Raw genomic sequence first — 24,655 nt, 5'->3', positions numbered from 1 at the left:
TAGGTTATGGTTATTCAAGAATAATCTTATGAGAATCGATTTCAATATTTCAACCAGTAAAATTCAAATTTGATTTAATAAAGTCTAGGCGAAGGAAATATTTCAAATTTAATATCAAGAGCGACTATGCCAACGATAAGTGGCGGAAAGTTCCGAAACGGGAGTCAGAAATCAAAAAGCACACGCGACAGCGTTCCCAGTCGGCCACCTGCACTGGTGAGAATCGCCGACGGCCTATGCGGGCGCTTCTCAATCAAGAGAGGATCTGAAGGGACCAAGCCCAATCATGCGCGACACGAACAGGCGAGATGGGGCCACTAGTGTGTGATCGGCGTCTTGGATTGTGTCAACAATCAGCCACCGCGCTAGCCCTTACTTCGGCGTACAAGACTCATCCATCTGCAACGGAGATGAGTTCCTTTCCTCAGGGCTAATATATTATGTAAAGTCGCGTTTTTGAACTAACGAAAGTAGTCTATCTATGATTGTCCAATGAGAGGGCCACGTAAATGAAATTGTTTCACTTTTACTGAGAGCTTTAGGTAATGCGCCCTCATGGTGAGAGGTTTTAAGCTGGTAGCCTTGCCGGATCTCGCTTCCGAACGGCGAGTGTTTTTGGCGTGATGGTTCTTTCCCATGCATTTGCCTGGATGTTCGAAGCCACTAAGTGGCTTTCTTTTTTTTTCTTCGTTCGAAGATGTTGCATCTTGGTCGCCGATCGGCAATGTTGAGTTGAGGTATGGATGGTTCGTACCCCTGAATCGACGTGCTAAACCCGATGTGAGAGACCAACCCTAGCTGCCGACTCCGCATTCCCTTGCTCTTCGATCACCTGCCACTGAACCTCTTTGATAATATGCGATTGACTATGCGTGCTTTCGGTGCTCTCGGCGAGCGCGATGTCATCCTGTAGAAGAGTGAGGCCCTGCTTGCGCCGGCTGCGCGGGGCGCTCCCTGTGCCATAGTAGCCAAAGTAGCGTTGGCCGGAGCTGCTGGCTTCGCCAATCCAGGAGGGGGAGTAGTATCGCAGAAACTGTCGGAGGAATGGCAGACAGGGACAAATAATAATGAGGTTCGCTTCGACGTAACTGTGGGAGAGACGAGGTGTCAGCACTGTGTGGTGTTGTACAAGGAATAAGGAATCTTACATCCAAAGTTGTGCATCTGCTATGGCGTATGTAACGTCTGTTGCTGTAAGGGTAGGAATCAGGGTGGTGAGTCGCAAAATGCTCGTAATAAAGGTACTGGAGGTTGCTTAGTATCGCATGATCAGTAGGACTGGCACCGAAATACGCACGCGCAGCCAACGACGAACATGAAGAGAAGTCCAAGCTTTTGGACTCGTGGCATCTGTAGGCCTAACACCAGCGGGACAGGAACCACGATAAGGGCCAGGTCCGACACGATATTGGTCACAGCCGTTGCAATGTACAAGCCACTACGATCAATACAAGAACCCCGTGTGATCGAGGAGTCCCAACTCCTCTGAATAGGGTTGCATGCAAAGATCAACGCAAACACAATGGCGACGCTATATCCGCAAATGATAGCCGAGATAATGTGAAGCGCCCATTTATACGTATTTTGTTTGTTGATGATACGGTGATAGAGGATGATCAGGCCGACTTTGGCGAATGCGAGGGCAGGCACGTAAATAACGGCGGCGGCCAGGATGGTCTTTGTGGACAAGATCTATTAATACGGTGTGGATAAGAGATAGGGCGGGTCAAGATACCTTTTGATAGACATCGAACATGGCTGGAGTCACATTCCACAAGTGGATTCCAGTTCCACCATATACGCAGCTCACTGATGGGATAATGTCAATGAATGCTCACGAGTGTTAAGGTGACGGCAAGAGAGCACCACATACACATGCACGCGATTTGTGTAGCCAGAGAAAGAACCTTTTCGAATCAACCACTACTGTTAGCAAACCGGAACCATTGTGCCCTATCGATATTTCCTACCCAGGCTATAATTATTGATACTATTTGAACTTAGCAATTTGACTCGTTTCGCTTGTATCAGGAAGAAAGATTGATATACCATCATCCCACCCAAACTTTGACAACAAGCATGCCCTAGTATATACACGCATGGCCAAGAACAAGGTGCTGAGAAAGAGTCCAATGCCAAAAATGATCATTTCGGTCTTAAAGCCCCTGGGATTAGAATAGTCGAAATCAGGCGTCACCCCGGGGGGTGGAGGAATGACCCCAGCCGTGCTCCCCATAGTAGCTGGTCTTGATATCCAAGGGGAGCGAAATGGGCAAAGGGCGTAAAGAAGAGAGAGGGTCTGACTATAAGCTTTTGGCTGCTTCCATGACTGATATACACATTTCTGAGCTTTTTCAGACAGCTAGTGGCGACAACAACAGAGTTTGAATCTATCAATGCAGGTCATGCTAGCTAGTTGGCCCCAACTCCATGGAAAACCTTTAGTTACGGCAGGCCCCCTGAAAAGTTTCCGTGAAGCGCCTATTTTTATCAGGTGTTTTTCACGATAGATTTCTCGGGAGTTTTCTAGAATAATGACAGTGAAAGTAATATGCAAAACCTATCTAGAATTGAACAAAACTCTACGTAATTCCGAAGTAAAAATATATACCCAATCAAAATCATGAAATTATAAAGAATATTAATCTAACAATGATCCAGCCGGAGATATCAATTGAAATAAATTATGTAATTATATGACTACAGTACAAAAAATGGCAATAAGGCAGTTAACCGAACCTTTGACGGGGAACTGTAGAAGATTTACCCCGGGGTCGTGAACGCCACGTAACGAAAAGATTTGGAAAGGCTTGGGGGCCGAAAGCTAGCGGCCCACTTGGGTTTCCCTGGGTTGACTTTGGTTCACTTGTTAAGGTTGTTAGTCTAAGATGAGATCGCGGCAAAAGCGCCCCCTTGACTGGGGTTGCCACGGAGTTGCATATAGTTTATGTATGATATAAACTGTATCTGCGTCCATGTTTTCTTGGGTGGCGTTTACATCTGGGGGGCCTTAAATCCACCTGGTACTTATATTCTCCCTCCAGCATACCTCGTATAAATCCAACTAGACAAATGTGTCTTGTGGGGCCGAAGGAATCCTGGAGTTCCCGACATCATCTCACTAGCGAAGGCTGGGGCGAGTGCTAAATTCTGCTAACCTCATGCCACTATGCTTCCTGCATTAGCGGCATTAGCTGCACAGGAGACTTATCCGAGCTCGGAATGTTCAGTAGCCGAGCCATAAGTACCGAAAAGGATGTCGGCTCTTCAACTCTCGTCAATTGTTTCTAACCCCGTGCAAGCACTCTTGGGCCAGCGCACAACTCTCAATGCCATCTTTGAATACCCTCAAACTGGGGGCTGTCCTCGGCCTGGTTGCCATTGCCCCCTCAATTGAGGCATCGGACAGCTCATCTTGCCGATGTTTCCCCGGCGATGATTGCTGGCCGTCGGTTTCGACCTGGGATGCTTTCAACCAGTCGGTCGATGGACGTCTTGTGGCTACTGTGCCTCTCGCAGCTCCGTGCCACGCTCCCAACTACGATGAAAATAAATGTGAAGCTTTGAAAGATGGCTGGCTTTTGCCAGAGGAGCAGTAAGTTCCTGGGTTGAGATTGTACCCCGCGCAATGGAATGTGAGAATGTTAACAAGGCCAGCTATCGATCCTCTTCGTCTCTTATGGCTCCGTTCTTCACAAATGCCACATGCGATCCATATCACCCTGTTTCTAAGCCCTGTACCCTTGGCAATTTCGTCCGATATGCAGTTAATGTCTCTACGCCCGCCCATGTCGCCAAGACATTGCAATTTGCCAATGAGCACAATATCCGTTTTGTGATCCGTAACACCGGCCATGAGTACGATCACCTTGAACTTTCCCATAGCTACTTTTGATCCGATTATAACTAATCTGTCGTAGCTACAACGGAAAATCTACCGGTGCAGGTGCTCTGTCAGTCTGGACACACCACCTGAAGGATATCGAATTCAAGGATTGGGACGACAAATGGTATGTAGGAAAGGCTGTCAAGCTGGGTGCTGGTGTCCAGGGAATCGAGGCGTATGAGGCAGCGCAGGCGCAGGGGCTTCGGGTGGTCGGCGGAGAGTGCCCTTCTGTCGGTATTGCCGGCGGATACAGCCAAGGTGGCGGTCACTCTTCCCTGTCTTCGAAGTACGGACTTGGTGCGGACCAGGTCCTTGAGTGGGAGGTTATAGATGGTACTGGCAGGCTCCTCGTCGCGAACCGTCAACAGAACAGTGATCTATACTGGGCACTGGCTGGTGGTGGCGGTGGCACCTATGGTGTTGTCTGGTCTATGACCTCTAAGGCTCATGCCGATGGTCAGGTATCTGGATTGAATCTTACGTTCACAACCACCGACATTTCTGACGAGACGTTCTTCAAAGCCGTGGAGCTGTACAACTCTTATTTGCCTTCTTTCGTGGATGAAGGTATTATGAGTCTGAACTTCCTTACCAACACTTCTTTCTCCCTTTCCCCTATGACTGCACCTGGTCTTTCCTTGGAGAAGCTTAAGAGCCTTGTTCAACCATTTCTCAATGGTCTGGACAAGCTTGGCATCACATATGATTATCATGCCGAAAGCTTTCCCACTTACCTTGACCAATTCAATGCCCAGGTGCCGCTCGTCGAAATTGCAGTCTCCCAGTATGGCAGCTGGCTTCTCCCTCGGTCCCTCGTCGAGAAAAACAGCACGAGACATGACGTTACCGAAGCCTTTAAGACCATCCTCTCTACGGGTGCTACCTTCACCACCGTGGCGGTTAATGTGTCAAAGGAAGTCACTGGCGACGTCTATAATGCCGTGAACCCGGCATGGCGCAACGCAATTGCCCACGTACTTCTGTATACAGACTGGGCGTTTAACGAGCCAGAGGAAATGCTTGCGCAGCAGAAATTGATGACCGAGGTGTTGGTTCCTAGCATCAGCAACTTGGCCCCCGAGTCCGGCGCTTATCTTAACGAGGTAAGTTGATTTTCGAGCGTTGATTCTAGCTTATTCTGACATATGCTCACCAATCGATCTATAGGCCGACTTCCGCCAGCCCGACTTCAAGACTGCATTTTATGGCAAGAACTACGACACACTCCGCGAGATCAAGGCCAAGTACGATCCTCACTCTCTCTTCTATGGGCTGACTGCCGTTGGTTCTGATGAGTGGACCGTCTCGGAAAGTGGCAGAATGTGCCGTGCAGCTACTTCCAGTGCCTAACTCTGGACACGAGTGCATTCCAAGGTCCTGTTATTACCTCTGGGTTGCCTGTGCTGGTGAATAGGCAAAAGAGAGGGACAATGCCCTGAAACTCTTGCAAAGCAAGTCTGAGAGGCATGACTTCCACTCTTCATCTTTCCTCTTTTTCTTTCATAATTTAAGGAGCGGGGGATACAGTGAGATGGAAGGTTGTATACTCTAGATCTTATTTGCTTATGAATGATGTACTATATAGAGCTTAAACAGCTTGAAGCCGAAACGGCCGGTTTAACCCATGCCTCACTAATTAAACCTGTTCTAAATCCTCTGACAACTCTATACATATCGCGGAAGGAATTTGGTGGGGTCTTTTTATATCAAATGATTGCGCTTAATACTTATGAAACTACTGAATTTCTGACTATCCTATCTTGAAGGCTTCATGTTCATGCTCTTCTTGCTTTTTTCTTCGCGTTATTCTTGTCGTCTTTGTGTTTAGAAACTCTGGGTTGATCCAGAGCCTACATTTTTTACACTGCTCTTGGTATTTACTGTCCTGAAACTTTCTTTTCACAGGATTCCTATAGCATGAGTTGAGATTTGCTCGTAGGTGGATGGCTGTTATGGATTTATGGAGGTATACCTAACAAAAGTAGGAAGTTTAGGTCTTGTAGAACCATCTGCCATACCTTCATACCTGGAAGCAAGTGACATAACAGCACATCGAGGCACTAGTGCAGCGTCGCATGCTCAAACCGAGCTACTGAACACTTCGTGAAATACGAAAACAACATATCAACCGTCATCCGCGGCTGGGACAGCAGTGCAGATATGATACTATTGGCCTGTATCTCAATTATTTACTCCCGTTGAAGGATAGAACCTGTATCAGGCAGCTCGAATGGAAGTCTCATATGCTATGGGCGAGTCGGGAAAGCCTGAACGGGTTTGTCGAAATGGAATGTGTGTCTTTGCACCGGCTGACCATATGTGGAGTGTCCCTTTAGCTCAAATCATTATCAGCAACTGACTCGTAGCATAGTGCATCTGCATCCCCACCCATTCGTGCAGTAGTATACTAAGCCAATTGTGTTTCCACTTGCATGCATTGCTACGAGACCCACGCTGCCGAGCTTCGGCCGCGACATCGCTCCGCAGGAATGTTTGGGAGTGGAGATAAATTGTATTTGTACGATACGTACAGAGCGAAGGTTTCTACTCGTAACTGAGTAATTCTAGGGCGTAATTTAAAGCGGCCTTGGGTCCAGATGGCTGATGTGGTGCGTCCGCTACCCTAACCCCGGACATTGTCGGTTCCTGCCAAACTTCCCGGCGACCATCGCTGCATGGCTAGGGTCTTCTGATGGATTCCTATCACTATAATGACCAGTGTAATAGTCCTTGGCCGCCTCTGTACTAAAGCCACCGATAATGATAAAATGTTACATACAAGACGTGATTGTCAAACATTGAATGCCTTCGAGATAACGTTTTCATAAGTATCAGGAGTGGAGAGTTAATCAGTGGAGAAAATAATAACGAAGGTCCGAGGTATATACTGCATTCTACCAGAATGCACGGAAATAGAACTATGAAACTTATTACTGTACGCAGGAAGAATGGGATGCGTTTAGGAGCGACCAGTCGACGGCGAAGTCACAGCTGATTGGGGGGGGGGGGGGGGGGTAATTGCTGAATAGGAACTGTTTTATATTAACACTTATTATCTAGATCCTCGTGATAGCTCTGTAAAACATAATTTTATTCAGTTGGATCGCCACCTAAAATACATAGTTCTAGGGAACGGTGGAACGATATAGTATATTCCTACTCCTGTGATCGAAAACCCGATCTAAAAGATACCTGAAAGTCAAATATCGAGCAACTTGGTGTATAGAACTTTGACATAACGCTGGATGGCTTCATACATCATAGCAGCTATTGTACAAAAGTTCGGCCGAATACTCGGTGGTAAGTTGGTTGGTCAACGGAACCCCACTACACGAGCCCCCGCAGAGTCTGAATTAACCCGCAATCCCCAGATCGAGTCTGAAGCATTAGAACAAGATCCAATGAAACCCTGTTCGTATATATCGGCTTCACGTTCAGGACCGATGGCATCCAGACTACCTAACGAGATACTGTATGCCATTGCAGAGCTGTTGGAAGAGAATGACCTCATTTCTCTCGCCCAATCCGACAGCCGTTTTCTCTCTGTCTGCAATCCCGTCTTGTACCGAAAGAATATGCTAGAGTCTGATGGCTGGGCACTTATCTGGGCCATTATCAATCGCCAACCTCATACAGTCGCATGCGCACTCAGCACGGGAGTCACCGAACTCGGGGAGGCGCTTGCGTTTGCCGTTGAGGATGGACAGGAGCAAGTTGTGGAGGGGCTTCTGTCTGTCAAGTCGGCTGATTTCTCCCCGAAATATGACTTTTATGGCCAATTTCTCAACTGGACCTCTCAAGATCGCATTACTTCCAAGTGTACCGCAGCCAGCTCACGATGTATTGAGCAACTCAAAGCTCGCCACCAGTGGAACCGTCATGGCGGGATTGATAATAGGTCGCCTCTTTCACGGGCTGCCAGAGGAGGCCATTTGAGAATTGTGAAGCTTTTAATTGAACTTTACGGCGGCGACCTAAATGTCGAAGACTTGTATGGGCAGACTCCTCTCTTCCATGCTGTACAAGGGGGCTTTTTGGATATTGCCAAGGTTTTGTTCAGTACTGGGCATTATAACATGAATGTAACAGATAGCAACTTCAGAACAGTGTTATCACATGCAGCCCGCCTCGGCCAAAGTGAGATGGTACAGTGGTTGGTAAGCTGTGGGGCTGCGATCAACCTCAATCATCAAGACAGATATGGCCAGACGCCGCTTCATTATGCTGTCGAGCGCTCTGATATGCTTACTGCGAAAGTGTTGATCGAGACTGGCAGAGTTGATCAACGCATTGCCAACCGAAACGGTGAAACACCACTTGATCTTGCTACTCAGCACTCAGATGCATCGATTGTGAACTTGTTGGTCGAGTCCAGCAGAGTGGACCTGGACTTTGGAAACAACAATGGTTATGCATTGCTTTACGTTGATACTTCGCTCACCTATGAATCGACACCGTCACTGTCAGTGTGCAGCGAAATGGAGAACAAGGATCTGAGAGCGCTTCACGGCGCTACTGAGCACTCGAATACCTCCCAGTTAGAGCATCTAATTGAATTGAGGGAACTAGACCCTAATATTTCGGAGGAGCAAGGCCAGTGGATGTTTTTAGAGGCTATTCGTAACTCGGATACATCGACTTTAAAGCTTCTGGTCTGTTCAGACAAAGTCGACTTAGACAGGGCGGATGATCAAGGACGTACGCCGCTTTCACATGCCGCTCAATACTCCGACATATCTATTATGAAGCTTTTGATTGACACCGGCAGAGTTAACCTAGATTCGAGAGATAGCAATGGTAGAACGCCGCTCTCATATGCCGCTCAGCACGCAGATACGTCGGCTGTAAAACTTTTGGTCGATTCAGGCGAAGTCGAGGTGGATTCTAAAGATATCCGAGGGCGGACACCACTTTCCTACGCTGCCCAGCATATGGACTTGGTCAATTTAGCGACTTTGGTGAGATTATGGTACGATGATGATAATGAATCTGGGCCCAACCCAAATAATCTCGTCCCTCGCAGATCCCTTGGAGACACCTCGACCCTAAGGGCTTTAATCAATTGTGGCAAAGCCGATCCTAATTCTCGAGATGGAAAGGGTCGGACGCCGCTTTCATACGCGGCTGAGTACTCAGATTCAGCAGCCATAAAGCTTTTGCTGGGAAGTCCTTTAGTTCAAATCGAGTCAAAGGATAACGAGGGAAGAACTCCGTTTTTTGAAGCCATTGCCTGGGGTAATCTCTCCGCAGCGGAGCTGCTTCTTAACTCACCGATGGTCGATCCCAATCCTAGAGACAATTATGGCGATACACCGATATTCGAACTTTTCGACCTCTATCACACGCTTAGTTTCCAGGATGAGGATCAGATATTTGAGCCGACCATCAAATCCATCGTTGTAACAGGCTACAACCGTATTGTGAAATTGCTACTCGAAAGTTGCGACGTTAAGCTTGATTCTCAAGATCACTATGGTCAAACGCTGCTTTCATATGCCGCTGAAAACTGTGGATACGACGTTGTCAGGCTTCTGATAGACTCGGGGAAGTTTGACCCTATAGGGCTCGATGGATAATGGTGAACACCACGAAAGTCCAAGCAGTTCTCAGGGATGGAACTCAGAAGCCGTGTAGTCACAATATGTGTCAGTTGCCATATGAATGATGTGCTCACAATACAGAAATATACATCATGTATGGCACCACACGCCCTCAGATATGTTCAGACTAAGAAGTGTGGAGGGACCTGGGACTATGTACCAAGAGTGATATACTACGAACAATTTCTTAGGCCAGTCACAGTTTTGCAGTTGTCTGAAAACTGGCTGATGAGATGTCCACAAACACCTTATATGCTAAAGCCTCCCCACGTGCAGACTCCCAAGAACGTTCTTGTGAGGAAAGATGGACCGTGGCCAGACGACGACCGCAAAAATGATAGTGAAGCAGAATCTTTTCCAACCTCCTGAATCTAGATTCGTGAAAATCGGATATAGTATGCACACATAAAGTTTCTCGGCAATAGCAATACCACCCCATATCTTAACTTTGTCAATATTCTATCTTGGGAGTTTGAGCCTCGCGCCCCTGTCATGATGACCCCTAGCATTGTGATGGGCCACACCAGGTCTTAAAGCCCAAAAGATATCAGAAATTGCAACCACTAGGCAATCCGGATGTGATGGACCAAAAGATTATATAAAAAGGGAAAGATTGGCATTTGCCTAGTCAAAGATGGACACTTTATTGAAATACTGTCTTAATCTCCTCAACAGCCGTAATGGCTTTGCTTGCTTCCTCCGTGTACTTCGTTTTGCACATCTTCTGTAGTTCAAACGTATGCTGGAGTTTATCAACCATGAATGGCTTTAGCACCGATCTTTTCCCAGACGTGTAGTCATAGATGACAGTGTCGTCAAAGCATTTTGCGGCTACCCGGCGATGTTGATGCGACAAGACCCAAGCCTCCATCCTCAAGCATGTTGATTCGTAGGTAGGCCGCTCGACTAATTTATACAGCACAGATATCCGATCGGGAAATTTCATTGGCTGTGTAGAAGAAGTTAGGTCAATTCGGGGCTCTGTCTCCACAAAAAATGTGTGCACCGTACAAATTTGAACTCGGTCGTGATTCTTTGGAGTATGAGGCCCAGGCTCCGTGGGGTTGGTAAATCGTCCCATTGCCTCTTTTCCTCGGCTGTGGCATTTTGGCCGTGCTGACGGATGAACTGAACCCGGGCAGTTTCAACGTAGCGGTTGTACATAATATTGTTAACGTGGCCTGTGGCTCGTGAGTTTGATGCAATCTACCTTGTGATTCGATGGAAGTTCGTACCCTGCACATGTTAGATAGTATGCACAAATAACCAGAAAAGCAGAATACTCACCATGCTATCCTAACCAGGAGCCCCAGTCAAAAGTGTTCCATTTATGCACGTTAACGATGGGATTTGGGTTACTGCTTACCATGGCCCCCCAGAGCACTTCATGGCTGTCTAGTGCTCTCCATTGCTTTTCAGTGAGGAACCCTTCCCGACCTGCCAGAAGCTCCAGCCAATTTGTTTCCAAATACTGAGACAGTTGTTCTGCTCTCTGTACACACTCTGCAGAACTCTGTCCATCACTTAGCCGCTTTGCCTCGCTTGCAACTCTGCAAACCATCTTGGATTGAATGGTGTTAGGGTATTGGGGGCAGGAGCAAGATCGCGATTTGGGTACGCTTTGCTCACGGAGTATGATCGGATCTGCAATCGCGATGACCCTGCGAAACTGCTTGGGAATTTAACGAACGGTGTGCGTGGCATTGATACGATGGTAAAGCAGAGCAGTACGTGAAACCATTGACTGAGTGGCTCGATAAGTTAGAGCAAGAGTGGAAGGGGAAGAACAAAACACAAGCAAATAGGTGGGAAAGTGAGCTCTCCCAAAGCCAAGCCCGCATTTACCGAATGAATGTCGGGGCAAATGCGAGGGGTTTATCTCCAATTTGGGGAAATAATCTTGACGTTCATTATATTCAATACGAGGTTACCGCGCTTCTGCCACCTTATCGCATTTTGTTCCGTTGAATCAGCCTGGAGGTGAAACTTGACCCTTGATCGGCTGACCCAAGACACACCATTTCTCCAATTCCAGCTGCATATTTGTCTTTAGCTGTGTGTTGTTCGCCTTTCTTGCCAATGTCTCCTCCCTCCTCAGGTGTCGACGAAGCGTCCAGGAACTTAGAATTCTCAGCTAGCCACTTGTATCTTGCTTTGTGCTTTTTCACATGATCGCAAATGGGCCTCGCCATCTCCAATTGTGACTTGCCAACCGATTCATTCGACTTCACAAGAGAAGCCCTAGGCACTTCCCCAGGCCGTTCATCAACAGTGGTTCTCCAACAAAACAACAGACGACTTGGTGATGTTCATAGAAAGGAAGGATATGGGTCCAGGCTAAGCTGAGAGATGGAGACTGACTGGCCAGGAGGATTGGCGGAAATAATGGGGGGAAATAATTTAAAGAGCAGCGAGAGAACAGACCATCCTATGGACCAGAATCGTTAGATAGGGGCATTATTTGCTGTGACTAAGATTAGATATGTAACTACGGTAGACTTCCTCCTGGGCTAGTCAATATAACTGTTTGGATGGTAGTGAATTGAACTGCGAAGGGCGGATCTAACAACGATTCTGGGGTTTATTTCCACAAAGCACGTCAGAAACTAGTTCAGTACCACCAAAAGACCAAAACTGAACTATAATTTATATTTAAAAGCCACCTTAGTCGGTGATGCCCTGTTTCCCCTCCTGTACAGTAGTTGTAGTTTCACTATTCGTTAGCTTTGGCGATCAATTGGTAAAACAGGTCAAATCTGTCCCTTCAAGGTTTACACGAGCCTTGAATCCTGAATTCCCCCTACGCTGGCTTCAGCCACAAAGGAAGACAAAGAAAATACGCCTGGCAGGTAATATGATGATCTGAGATGATCGCCGAAGCCGCGGATAACTGGATCTTGGCTCACTATATATACACAACAATCGGCTCGTTGACCAGCCGTGAGCCGTCTTCGCTCATGCAAGCAGCATTTACCATCAATGTAGACCGTTTTTCTCTGCGACAGAGACTAACCAAGCCCCTCATAAGAGTCACCGTACCAGAGAGCAGAATCATTACAGCGTCCAGCCACAGCAATGGATGGAAAAAGTCTGGAAGGGCGAACATTACGTGATTTTGAATAGAGTGTGAAAGATGCCGATAATAGTTCTCCATCCACCACTGAGCGTTATCCCAGTGTACTCTCTCGAACCCATAAGAGGTATGCACGTGGCCGAATACATGCAGTAGAGGGCGAACTTTCCACAGCTCCTCCAGCAAAAATGGGCATCCTTCGGGAGATCCTTGGTACCAGTCTCCGTGAAATTTGGCTGGTGTATGCGTGACCAAGATATCCGTAGATGCTGGGATGGTGTCGGCCCATGCATCTTGATCCACGGGATATTGAAAGGCATTTTCAGGACCGCCGCAAACAGGGATCTGTGGCGCTCCATAGACACGGATTTGCCGCAGTACACCAGATGTGTCACAAAGGGGCAGTGATACCGAAGCCTGCTGGAGATAATGGATGTCACCCCAGTCAATTGAGACACCACGGTTATGTTGTACGGCGCTTTTGCTCTCGTTCTCAACTGGTGGTTCCGTCGCTAGCCTATCTTCCGCTAATCGGGAACGAAAATCAAAAAACCGATCACTATTACCAGATATCACGACTTTGCACTGGTGCGGGAGTGATTTCAGCCAGTCAACCGTTTCCTGGATCTCCAGGGCGCTCCCATGGAGGCTCAGATCTCCCGCGTGAATCAGAATGTCGCCATCTGGTATATCGCAGCGCTGGGAGTGCGTGTCAGAAACACAGACAACTCGGATAAGCGGCCTGTGTTGGGACCTCGCCAGTTTCCACCTCATAAAGTTTACAGATGTATAAGCTGACCAAACGAGCATTGTGAGGGGCGATAGTGCTATCCGACGCAGATTCGTAGCCAATAGTTGGCGAAAGGCTCGGAAATCTGGGCGGTTCAGAACGTTTGTGATCATTGTAACTGTTTGCGAAGATTCGTGGTGATTTGGAGTCGTGTATTCAAGATTCCTAGTTGAATGAGGGCTGGACATTAGCTTTTATAAGGTTGCCCTCTACGCCCTCAGGCAGCTACTAGATGACGTGGAATTAGGCCTCGCCAAAGCCTGTGGGTTGGACCCGTAGGTTTTGACCCGACCCGTTTCTTAGCGGGTTTTATGTCAAGAGTCGCGTTAATCCGCGGATTAGATATAGATATAGATTTCAAATGTATGTATTTTTTTCTATTACTATATAGACTAAAGCATATGCTAATATATGTAAATTATTAAATTGTTATATTCAGATTTAAGAAGAAATAAGGATATAGTACGCTTCTTGACATCTAGGGGTCGGGAGTATTATAGAAGAGCATCACGTGGAAACTGATTTCGAAAAGTCTTCATAGATGGTTTCGGTACCATTCATTGTGGCAATCATAACGACCCCAGTATCTGCAGGCTTGATACCGTTGAACAAGAATTCCTGGTAAGTACAGTTACTAGTATGCTCATCATACCCACACACTGCATACTTTTCGCACAGGCAGACTACCGGCATCCATGCCTTGTCATGTTTATTCTGTTCCACATAAAGATAAGGAAGATTATACGGGTACAGTGAGCTGTGAAAATTAGCCTCCCCCCTCTAGATATTCCCAAGACATGAAAAATAAACAGCATATCCTCTTCTTGCTACTTCCCTAGAATCTCAACCCTAGAATCGATCTAAATCCCGTCAGAAGTCTGTTCGAATATCCGATTGCTAGTGCGGTTGGACGCTCAAGATGATTCTTAGAGACCGCTGTCCTCAATTTAGCTGTCTGTGCATTAGCATATTTAGTAGGCGAATGGTGGAAGTGTACGTACTCATAATAAACAAACCAGGTACGATCGATCTTGCCATCATGGTAGTCTGCCGCCTAGTCATAGGGCGGTTAGTTTCCTGAAGCAGGAAAAGTTCTCATCTATCCATAAACGAGCATCGACAAAGTATTGTATCAATTTGTTTTCTTCTTGCACCCATTCCCGTTGGCGATCCGTAATGGAATCGTGAGAAAACGTTTGGGCACGGTCGAAATCAATCCAAAGAACTCTTTCTAAGTCTTCTTGAACCATCATATTTTGTGGATATGGATCTCCATGGTAGACTCCAGCTCTGTGTATTTCCTTGATAACATTATAGAATTTATAATTTTTTTTCTATCAGAATGCTAACAGGTAGATCTTTTTAAAACCCAATATATATTTAAGTAAAACAGCATTAGGAGGTAAAGGGTCTTTGAGAAACTCGTTTAGATATAATAACCACTTTTTTGGATTAATTTATTTAATTAGGCCGTAGAAATTAGGTATATATCCTTTGGCGCAGAGACCATGAGCCTTCAGTCGAGCACAGGCTTGGCTTTCACATTTGAAGATATCGACTTCGCGGTCTTCAGGGTCGGCATCTGCTGGTTCAATACCGTGATACAATGGCATATTCGATAGTGGAAATTAAAAAGACAAGTCTGGTCGCGTACCACTTTCATAATACAGTCTTTACCACCCCAGTTTGTGCGGAAGATACATGATGCCTGAGAGCTCTTAATACGTTCAACGTATTTTATTGTCGGCAAATCGATTTCCATGATGTTTTGTCGCTGTTGTAGTTGTTGGACGTGGATTGAGTTACGCAAAGGCGACGAGATAATTGATCATCTCCATGTATCTCTGCACTATGCCTATCTTGGAAGTCCGCACCAGAAGCCCAGATGACCTCAGCCACAAGGACAGAATATAAAAACAACTTACAGCCCTTTAATATTATGTGTTCCGAGGAAGTCTCTGGCATCCCTGCTCACCGCGCCTCCATCACGCTACGCAATATGGAGAATCTGGTCAGTCTCATAGCTTATTTACAACATGGACCACCGAAAATACCGTTCATTGACCAAGAGCAATTGAAGGAAAACACAACAAGACAAACATACTCCGCCGACGACATCCGCTCCGTTAGACACTGGACAGATTTCAACTTATCTACAATCCTACATCAGCACCAGGCTATACTCGCAAATAGCCGATACGCTGATAAGGCGATGCCCAACTCCCCTCCTCAACCTATCAACTCAGAAACAGGTCTTAAGCGACGTTTTGCACTCTATATTTATCAAAGGGTGCGAGGGGCTCTTCGCAGTGGGTTTAGTTTTCTGGACACGAACGATCAACTAAGTAACCGCACTGTTGTGGAATTTGGAGAAAGAAATTTGGCAGAACTTATTAAGCAACTATACCAGATATCGTATACTACAATCCAATTGCTATAGCTGGTACACGACCGAATCGTCTTTCCGGGAATCTAAAACCCTCTTTCAAATACTCTCTTACTTAACAGAACAGCCCAGAACATTATAAAAGAAAGCAATTCAAACAAGCCTTAGCTTAACTTAATTTCTAAAGTAGTATAAAATTCGTTTTAAATTTCTTCTTACTAATTATGAACTTGTCGCCATCCACTATCTTAACCGCCGTAGAAATTCAGAGCTATCTAATTCTATTCTATAGAATACAAAGAGAAGCGAGGGAGAGCCGCGTCTTACAATTTTACTTACTTTGTGGTATTTAGGTATGTTAGCGTCGGATGACGAACAATGGGGTTTACCATAAGATCCGACAATATGTAACTTGACCATTCATGCCTTGTATAAAAGCGATATATTTTTAATTCTACTTGGGGCCTGTTACCACCGCACCCTATACTGGTTATATTTATGGAGATTCTACTGTGATCTAATCAAGATAATAGTTCAAGAGATCAATATACTCAATTGGCCAGAGTCTTGGATTTCACTGAGGACTCCCTATGATAACTGTGTTCGCCCTCACCTCGCCCTTCCTCTTGACGTGTTTCAATACGGGTTACGATTCACACCAGACAACCCTGTTTAGGGTTGTACCAATGAAATCGCCTGCTTCAGAACATCGCGATCATTCTGAAAACTCAGCTTCTCCAAAGCCTCCTCCAAGGGAAAGAATTCCGGGGTGAACTGCTCCTCCCCACGACTAGCACACCCAGGAACCACCCCGTCATCCAGCGCAGCAATAAACCACCAAATGATTTTAACATCATGCACGCCATCCTTGCCCAACTGTCGCATTGTGACCATAAACGGCTCTGTTAAATCCGGGTACGAGCGAGGTACATCGGGCAGGTGGCCCTGTTCGTCGATTGGAGGGGCACGGGTCTGCATTGTGACCGGGAAGAGGTGAGCCTGATAGCCAGTTTCCTCGCGGACTTCGCGCAGGGCAGCTTCCTGCCTGGATTCACCACAATTGCGGCGTCCTTTTGCGAGAAGCCATTCGTTCTTCGCGTGGTAATGAATCAGGCAGACCGTTTTTCGTTGGCTGTTCGATAGGTCGAATAAGATGGCCCCACTGCTTTCGACGAATTGCTCCGAGGTGTATTGCGTGGTGGTGTTGGGGGAGGTTGCCATGATGCTACACAGTCAGTCAGAGAATGATTCTGCTGGATTCAATGTTCATATTCTGCTCACCCGACCGTGTTTTGTTGGTGGTTTCTGGTTTTTTTCTCGGGGGGGAGCGGGGATGGACTAAAGTGGAATTTCGATCTACTTCTCTTCACAATTTGGGCAAAATTTCCTATCCCAGTCTCTACCAAAGATCCCACGGAATCGGCATCTGGCCAGTTTTTCGTGATCACCTGTGCCCCCGCCGCTACAGGTGCGTGGCAATGTGCAGACCAATAGTTGACAGGGTTCACCTATCAATCTTTTATTCTAAAATGATATTTCTTTTTTTAGACGTCATAAAAGGACCTCCTGGGAAGCCATTTGGACCTCCCGCTACACCCAATAATGCTAGTGCCTATCACTAGTGTATTTCTTCGGGTGGGAAGGTATGGAACCCAGCGAGAGCTGTACTTCACCACGCCACACTCCGCCAAGGGCTACGAGTCCGAAAAAGAGACCAATCCAACAATAACGACGCCATTTACTAGAGATTCAGATTACTTTCTCTTTGAATAATCCATGTGATTGCGAAGGTATCCAGTGAAGCAGCCATATTTATTAAGAAGTTGAGATAGCACAAGTTCCAACGCATAGTTACAGAAAGGAAAGTGACCCTTCAAACTCGCTTTCACTCCTTCTCAAATCTCAGCATCGCGCTTAAAGATTCTTTCCGAAAAACTCCACAAGCTTGGGGCCAGACACTGTAAGGTCATCATAGAGGTCAAAATGGTTCTTTCCTTCGACGACGAACAGTTCCTTAGGTTCGCGGGCTGCAGCAACAGCGTCCTCACTGTAGTGAAGAGTCTGGGCCTTGGATCCGGCGACCATCAATAACGGCCGTGGGGAAATCAGGTGTTGGAGGTTGAAGGAGTCATAGCTGATCATGAGATCGTAGCTAGATGGTGGAACTTTCTGGTCCGAACGGGGATGGTTTCCACGCTTGGACCCGTAGTATGAGGCGGCATCTTTGAAGAAGGAGTCTGCGTCCGGCGGAATTTCGGAGATATCACTGCTGAACATAGCCGGGGGCTCAACGTTAGGGTTGTTGGCCAGGCTCGCCCGCCACTGGCCGGCCGCCTGAAGTGCACCAGCGATAGCTTGAGGGACTTCCTTGTTGTTCTCCTTGTGTAGGCCACCATTTCGGGTCATACGGCCAACGCAAGCGGCACTCACGGTGGCAAGTGCCCTGATACGGCTGTCAGACTGCGCAGCATAAGATGTATAACCACCCGAGGCGCAGATTCCGAGGACACCAATCCGGCTGGGATCGACTTTGCCCTTCAGCGTGCTCAAGTAGGTCACAGCAGCCTTATTATCCTCGACTCTCTGATGTGGGTCTTCTAGCCCACGTGGTTGTCCAGTGCTTTCCCCCTGATACCCTGCGTCAAACGTAAGGGCGTAGAACCCGGCTTGAGATAGCAGCCGGGCATGGTCTGCGGCGGTTTGTTCTTTAACACCGGTCATGGGGTGGCTGATCACGACAGCAGCGCCATTGCGGTCGGGGGCGCCAGAAACGGGAGCGTAGAGCTCGCCGCTGATCTGCAGCATAAAGGATGGGAAGGTGACTTTCGTTGGAGCAGACATTGTGTAAGATAAAGATCACCAGGAGTAGTAACGGGTTCTTGGAAATAGATTGCGTAGAACAGATATCAGTTTTCGTTCGATATTCGGCCCTTTTATCCCTTAGATTAACTTTTATATCGAACAAGACCGAAGGGGTCTATGACGCCGTGGCCCACTGATTTTCCCGAAATCCTTCGGGTGCAGCTAGGCTGTTCGAGGCTGACAGTATATTACCTTTCGGAAATACGTGATTATACCCCGACAATTTAGTTCTGCGGTATTTCACGGGCCCAATCCTAACCAAGCTTTCCCCACAGTGACTGTGTGCTTGGCATCTCATACGTCACCTTTTCCCGAAGCTTGCAGATCTTTTGCCGAAGACCCATATAGTGCTTGAACTCCCTGGCGTCTGTGCGTGCATGTGCCGAGGAATTCAATGAAACGTCAAATAGTCTGAACGTCCCAATTGCGAATGCCGGCGTGATGGCATGTCCGGAAGCGGACGGCAGACGGATTTGAACCCCACTTTAATATAAATTATCTACCTCACTTTCTGCTGATTTATCTTCCTAAAACTTCGTCTCCTGTCCTCGTTAACTCCGGCTTCTAATTCCCGAGTCATCATCATTCCATCTAGTTCTCACCCGTATCTCCTCCGTTCACTTTGACAATCTCACCCTGGAAGGCTTATGGTCAGGGCAAAACTGCTAACATCTAGATGGCGAACGAAATTGAGAGACAATATGGCGCTTAGGGCCTTTATGCTTTCAGTTTACATCCTGGTACCATAACTACAGAGCTTGTTCGCCATATATCGGACGCACAAAAAGCCGACTGGGAGAGAAACGAATTTCTGACGAACTACTGGAAGAGCCCCGAACAAGGCGCCGCGACCAGTGTTTGGGGGGGCAGTGGCACGGGAACTGGAAGGCAGTGGGGGTCAATACTTGGATGACTGTCAAATCCCACCACTGGCCGATCCTTCACAGCGGCATGGACCCGGCTATGCGGAATGGGCGTACAGTCCAGAAATGGAAGCAAATTTGTGGACCAAAACCTTGGATTTGCTTAATGACAAACAGAAACTTCATCCCTCACGTAAAGAGTCTGACAGGAGGGCATCATCAGACCTAAGTTCAGCATTTGTATTGCCATATGTGCGTGCTTGTCAGACTCTACCGGCTTCGTTATCCAATTTTCACATTGTACATTATTTGTAATTTTCTTGACGCCAATAAACGACTACGTTAAAGGTTGTGTGTATCACATGGCTCAATCTCGGCCTGCCTCCAGTATTGTGTCAAGATCTGAGGCATGATTAGCAGCAGAGTAGATGCCATCTATTTGTTGGAGCCAGTATGATTGGTCAAAGTAGTGTGTCGTTGCAGACCCGTCCGTTGTTGAGAAGTTCTGGGTACGGTTACCAGGAGAAGAACGTGATTCAGGTGACTCCCAGTCCTGAAAGTTCAGTTGCTCATGGCTCAGTGCTCCACAGATATCTTGCAGCTGAACTCCCGTGGAAGCGGAATGCGCTGGTATCGCATCAGCCGGGAGAGAGAATGCACAAGATTCCTGAAGTCTCCGATAGCAACGCTGAATAACATCCAGGCCCGAACTTGCTGTGGGATTCACTGGTGCCATCCTGGACAATCGCACTATAGCCTGTTGGATCGCACGGTGGATATTGCCCGTAACCTCAAGCATTTGCTGTGGGTGCAGTGCACTGACCACTAAAAGTAGAATAGCGACATCCACTGTATAGAATGACAGGTGACATAGCATGTAATGGTGTGTGCTTGTTAGATCGAAAAGTCTTTGTTGAGAGTCCAACACGACAATACCTGCCTGCAAAACAGCTCTTAGGCTTTGCACATGTGTGCTGATATGGGGTCGATGTAATGCCGTGAGGAATGTGTATACAACGGTCAAAAGTTCCTCACGCTGTTGGGGAAGATATGCGTGCTGCGCATCCCAGGAAGTGTCAGGATTTTGGTGTCGAAGAACTGGTTTTGTACCATCCAAAATCGATAGAGCCTCCTGATGCAAAACTGCCACCATAGCGTAATCCTTGGGATGCGGGGTATCTAGCCTCAATTCACGTATTCGGTGAACCTTGGTAGATATGAAGTACCTGACAAGGGATGCTGAAAGAGAGGTAGGACGATTTCCCAGGTTGTTTGACGGTATCACTGGAACAGTTTTGAAAGGGATATCAGGAATATCACAGTCGATCGGAAGTTGGATATCACAGTCAAAATTGCTGATCATCATGGGTCGACCAAGGACCAGAGCCATGAGACTATTTGGTTAGACAGAAAGCAGGTCCAGCTCAAACTCAGGTAGACCGTACCTGTCCCACGAGTATAGGTTAATCCACATGCGCTTCTTATACTCGTTATACCAGAAAGAGCCCAATGACTTCTCAACACTGTCTGAGCTCGACTGCTGAAACACCTGTTGCCGATGGAGGCCAAGTTCTTGAGATAGCCTGGTAACGTGTCAGAATCCTTGATTTAGAGGACTCGGTAGGCATGCCATACCTGATCGCGTTTCCCAAAGACCGCCAAGCATCAATCCCTCGGCCAAGATTCTTCAACCAAGATGCCCTTAAGAGGCTTGCTTGGACAGCAGTCAGGGCTGTGCCCTGGACTCCCAATAGTTCCAAAAGCTCGACGCCCATGTCGCTGTATTTTTGCGAGAGACTTGCCTCGTCTCCAAAAAACCCCCACGCTGGCGCTCCTGGGGGGAGAAACTGTAAAGACAGCGCAACAACCTCAAACAAGAGACTTGGAAAGTATCTCAATTCTTGGGAGAACTCGTATGAGCTAAGATACGTAAGCTGGCTTGTTTCAGTGCAGTACCAGCGTACGAGCAGATCATTAAAGTAAAACTTCTCCACGATGAAATAATGCCAGTTGACATCCGAAAAAAATGTGGCAATGAGCTCATCCATTATATTCTTAGGAGGCAAACGGGAAATTAACAATAAGGCCTCAGTACATGGCTGGGACGGCGGTGTAGGAGGCCCAGTGCAGCGCATCACCCGCTCTAGTTCTACGAAGGAGTTGCTTCCAGCAACAGACGAGTATCCAAGCTGACGAAAGTGTTGAGAATGTTCCTCACCATGAGGGAGGAAATTGACCAGCTGATCAGACGGGGAGAGATGCATTTCTGACTCCCACTCGTCTGAAATAAGACTAGAATGCATCGGTTGCGGACTAGAAACGTCAGAGAGAGAAAGACATCATTCTCGAATCACCTACGATGTGGATCTCGCGTAAACACATCTGCTGGCGACTTTACGAGCAGAACAATGGCTACAGGGTTTTTTTCGATCACACTGGACGTTAGCTGTTGTTAGTTCTCGGCGGAATGGGCGGGGACTTGGGGCGGAGAGAAAACTGTGGGATAAGAACCTTCTGCTTTCGCCGGTAACATTCGGTACAGCTTGTCGTAGGCCTGCCCTTTTTGGCTAGTGGCTGCGGGCCAGTTTCATGAGGATTGGAAGTTTGCATTATAAGCTCAACAGCGATGTTGATCTTGCACACAACTAATTTCCATACGGGAGGAGTTTCATAAGAGGCGAGAGCTCCGGCAACATTGCCAAGCATTCTTGTCGGCCAGGGATATTTATGTTCCGGTAATTCGTGACCTTGCACTCTGAATTTCTGTACTGTAATAGTATTTGTGTTCTTTAAGTTGAAAAACAAATGCACTGAAACACGCATATAGTCATCTCCATTGAGAGGGCTGAAGCACACAGAGTATTCATCAGACCATATTTGGTACTGGCGGTAATGGTCGATTAGCTGAAGAGAGTGCCTTGAATCTTCCATAAAGAACAGGTATTATTACACCGTATGCACAAAACCTGTTCTTTACGCAACGACCATATTTAGATGAGCGAAACATGTGACTAGGGTTTGAAAGAGACATGGAAAGCAGTAACGGTTGTGACTGTAGCCTATTTGCCAATAGAGCTAGTGTACTGGCTACACAGACAGACTGAAACCTGGAAAGATGGCAGTGAGACCCTGGGATGGATATTCTTAACAGCAATAGCAACTTTTTCTTAGGCTATCAAGAGACGTGAAGCATTATGACGTTATAAGACAGATATACCCGCTTACTGATGGTAATCGGCGGTGAGTCAGGGATAGGGAAGTTAGCCCTACAGGGTGAGTATTTTGATAATGTGAAGCCAAGCAAGAAAGGTTCGAGTCAGTAATGGTATGACGTCATCTTTCTTATTCTTCAATTGTAAGTCTGCACCTTTTCATATGCGCTGGACCCGCGCCAGTGGATCAACTGATGCATGGAATGAGGTAATATGCCTGGCAAGCCACAGCCAAGTCCATTATTTACTTGCTTTTCACCCTGTAGATGCCCGAACTGGTATAGCTCCTACCTGGGCCAAATATCGACGACTACCTCGAGGTAACTGGAAGTCAATCGTCTATAAATCCAAGGATCGCATCGCGAAGGTTTAATCTACCATCAGCCCAACCCAGATGAGCACACCAGCAAAATGCAGCTCCTGCCCGTCGCTCTACTCCTCGGAGCCCTAAGCGTTCCCACCGCCAGTGAATCCTTCAATCCCCTCAACCACCTCGCTGGCATAGCTCCCTACCGCACCATCAATGACCCCCCATTAGAATCTTCTCCTCCACAGGGATGCAACGTAACAAAGGCAGCATATCTGATCCGGCACGCAGCCATCTATGCTAACGATTTCGACTACGAAACATATCTCGAGCCGTTTGTGAAAAAGCTCCGCAACACAACGCAGGACTGGTCGAAAACGACGGATCTCAAGTTCCTAGCGAATTGGTCCGCCCCCGTTGACGAAGAGCATCTTGAAAAGGTCACGAAAGTCGGGTACAAGGAAGCTGTGCAGTTAGGCGTCAACTTCCGCACCCGCTATGCTAGTCTACGCCATCCGAGCAAAGTCTGGTCATCCTCTGCAGATCGAACGACCAAGACAGCCGCCGGGTTTATTGAGGGCTATACACTCAACAAAACCACGGGGATGCATCTCGTAGAAGTTAAAGAGAAGAAGAATACGGGCGTGGACTCCCTCACTCCTTACAAAAGTTGTCCCGCGTATAGTGGAAGCTACGGTAGCGACCAGTCCCAAGTACGCACCTCCTTACCTCACCTTCCCCGTTTCTGCAGCTAACAGCAGTAAATCAGGAATGGATACAGAAGTACACTGCACCTATCAAGGAACGGTTGAATGACCAAGCCCCTAACTTCAACTTCACGACTTCCGACGTAGTAAGCATGTTCGAGTTCTGCGGCTACGAAACCGTCATCCGGGGCGACTCGCCTTTCTGTGCCACCACTCTCTTTTCTTCGAATGACTGGCTCGCCTTCGAGTACGGCGAGGATATCAGGTACTTCCATAACGTGGGATACGGGAATTATGCATCGCCAAGGATCGGCTTTCCATGGGTGAATGCTAGCTTGGGTCTCCTTGCTTCCAACTCTAGCCAGGATGTTTATGTTTCCTTCACGCACCGCGAACTCCCACCGACTGTTATCACAGCCCTGGGTCTCTTTAACAACAGCGCCTTTTCGGGTGCCAATAATGTCAACAAGACTATGCCAACAGATAAGATCAACTACGGCCGACAGTGGAAGAGCAGTGACATTTTGCCGTTTTTGACGAACATTGCCATTGAGAAGCTGAGCTGCGATAGCTATGGATATGACGAGGGCGAGTATTACCGGGTGTTGGTGAACTCGAGTCCCCAGCCTTTGGAAGAGTGTCGCGGTGGGCCGGGAGATAGTTGTGGTGCGTCAAAGTTCGAGGGCTTTGTACAAGGGCTGGACGAAAGATTTGGGGACTTTGTGGGAGCTTGTGGTGCGCCTAAGAACGAGAGCCAAGTTGTGACGATCTATAACTAAGTTTGCCGGTGGGAGCTGGGTTGGGCGATAGACAAATGGGGAAGTGATATAAAACGACTAATAAATACTTTGTTCGGCGCCTCTAAGTGTATTTGAGGTGTATTACTGATGTAATTAGTTCAAAAGGTACAGTGCTAAAATAGCTCGCTATCTTTCTAACGGAGGACCTCTTATGATGGGCTAAAATGTT

The 24,655-nt window shown here is 47.3% G+C and overlaps 10 protein-coding genes across 10 annotated transcripts; 3 read left to right on the top strand and 7 right to left on the bottom strand.

Annotated features, from left to right (window-relative positions):
- Positions 1 to 769: 769 nt before the first annotated feature.
- Positions 770 to 1,877, bottom strand: ANOM_005698 (uncharacterized protein; the record flags this gene model as incomplete). Its single annotated transcript, XM_015550955.1, has 5 exons — positions 770 to 1,088; positions 1,149 to 1,244; positions 1,298 to 1,692; positions 1,736 to 1,833; positions 1,874 to 1,877. The coding sequence occupies 5 exons, from the start codon at positions 1,875 to 1,877 to the stop codon at positions 770 to 772; spliced, it is 912 nt and encodes a 303-aa protein (XP_015408001.1).
- Positions 1,878 to 3,329: 1,452 nt separating this feature from the next.
- Positions 3,330 to 5,236, top strand: ANOM_005697 (FAD-dependent oxidoreductase; the record flags this gene model as incomplete). Its single annotated transcript, XM_015550954.1, has 4 exons — positions 3,330 to 3,595; positions 3,658 to 3,858; positions 3,921 to 4,989; positions 5,054 to 5,236. 4 exons carry the CDS (start codon positions 3,330 to 3,332, stop codon positions 5,234 to 5,236), a joined length of 1,719 nt encoding a protein of 572 aa, XP_015408004.1.
- A 2,093-nt stretch (positions 5,237 to 7,329) lies between these two features.
- Positions 7,330 to 9,462, top strand: ANOM_005696 (ankyrin repeat-containing protein; the record flags this gene model as incomplete). The annotated part of the gene is made up of 1 exon (XM_015550953.1): positions 7,330 to 9,462. The coding sequence occupies one exon, from the start codon at positions 7,330 to 7,332 to the stop codon at positions 9,460 to 9,462; it is 2,133 nt and encodes a 710-aa protein (XP_015408005.1).
- Positions 9,463 to 10,129: 667 nt separating this feature from the next.
- On the bottom strand, positions 10,130 to 11,146 carry ANOM_005695 (uncharacterized protein; the record flags this gene model as incomplete). The annotated part of the gene is made up of 3 exons (XM_015550952.1): positions 10,130 to 10,467; positions 10,697 to 10,722; positions 10,788 to 11,146. Coding segments are annotated over 3 exons (723 nt in total), but the record flags the coding sequence as incomplete, so codon positions are not given.
- Positions 11,147 to 12,391: 1,245 nt separating this feature from the next.
- ANOM_005694 (metallophosphatase domain-containing protein) lies at positions 12,392 to 13,462 on the bottom strand (the record flags this gene model as incomplete). Its single annotated transcript, XM_015550951.1, has 1 exon — positions 12,392 to 13,462. The coding sequence occupies one exon, from the start codon at positions 13,460 to 13,462 to the stop codon at positions 12,392 to 12,394; it is 1,071 nt and encodes a 356-aa protein (XP_015408003.1).
- Positions 13,463 to 14,184: 722 nt separating this feature from the next.
- Positions 14,185 to 15,123, bottom strand: ANOM_005693 (uncharacterized protein; the record flags this gene model as incomplete). The annotated part of the gene is made up of 2 exons (XM_015550950.1): positions 14,947 to 15,123; positions 14,185 to 14,403 (listed from the first exon to the last, which is right to left on the bottom strand). The coding sequence occupies exons 1-2, from the start codon at positions 15,109 to 15,111 to the stop codon at positions 14,185 to 14,187; spliced, it is 384 nt and encodes a 127-aa protein (XP_015408008.1). The 5' UTR covers positions 15,112 to 15,123.
- A 1,284-nt stretch (positions 15,124 to 16,407) lies between these two features.
- Positions 16,408 to 16,956, bottom strand: ANOM_005692 (putative NUDIX domain; the record flags this gene model as incomplete). The annotated part of the gene is made up of 1 exon (XM_015550949.1): positions 16,408 to 16,956. The coding sequence occupies one exon, from the start codon at positions 16,954 to 16,956 to the stop codon at positions 16,408 to 16,410; it is 549 nt and encodes a 182-aa protein (XP_015408009.1).
- A 693-nt stretch (positions 16,957 to 17,649) lies between these two features.
- ANOM_005691 (alpha/beta hydrolase) lies at positions 17,650 to 18,576 on the bottom strand (the record flags this gene model as incomplete). The annotated part of the gene is made up of 1 exon (XM_015550948.1): positions 17,650 to 18,576. One exon carries the CDS (start codon positions 18,574 to 18,576, stop codon positions 17,650 to 17,652), a length of 927 nt encoding a protein of 308 aa, XP_015408006.1.
- Positions 18,577 to 19,827: 1,251 nt separating this feature from the next.
- Positions 19,828 to 21,763, bottom strand: ANOM_005690 (fungal specific transcription factor domain-containing protein; the record flags this gene model as incomplete). The annotated part of the gene is made up of 3 exons (XM_015550947.1): positions 19,828 to 20,854; positions 20,906 to 21,043; positions 21,096 to 21,763. 3 exons carry the CDS (start codon positions 21,761 to 21,763, stop codon positions 19,828 to 19,830), a joined length of 1,833 nt encoding a protein of 610 aa, XP_015408007.1.
- A 1,294-nt stretch (positions 21,764 to 23,057) lies between these two features.
- On the top strand, positions 23,058 to 24,540 carry ANOM_005689 (putative histidine acid phosphatase). Its single transcript, XM_015550946.1, has 2 exons — positions 23,058 to 23,692; positions 23,749 to 24,540. Exons 1-2 carry the CDS (start codon positions 23,084 to 23,086, stop codon positions 24,463 to 24,465), a joined length of 1,326 nt encoding a protein of 441 aa, XP_015407992.1. The 5' UTR covers positions 23,058 to 23,083; the 3' UTR covers positions 24,466 to 24,540.
- Positions 24,541 to 24,655: the final 115 nt, after the last annotated feature.

The sequence above is a fragment of the Aspergillus nomiae genome (genome assembly GCF_001204775.2).
Source record: "Aspergillus nomiae NRRL 13137 chromosome Unknown contig00093, whole genome shotgun sequence".
Lineage (NCBI taxonomy): Eukaryota > Fungi > Ascomycota > Eurotiomycetes > Eurotiales > Aspergillaceae > Aspergillus > Aspergillus nomiae.
This window is presented reverse-complemented; position numbering and strand designations above follow the sequence as displayed.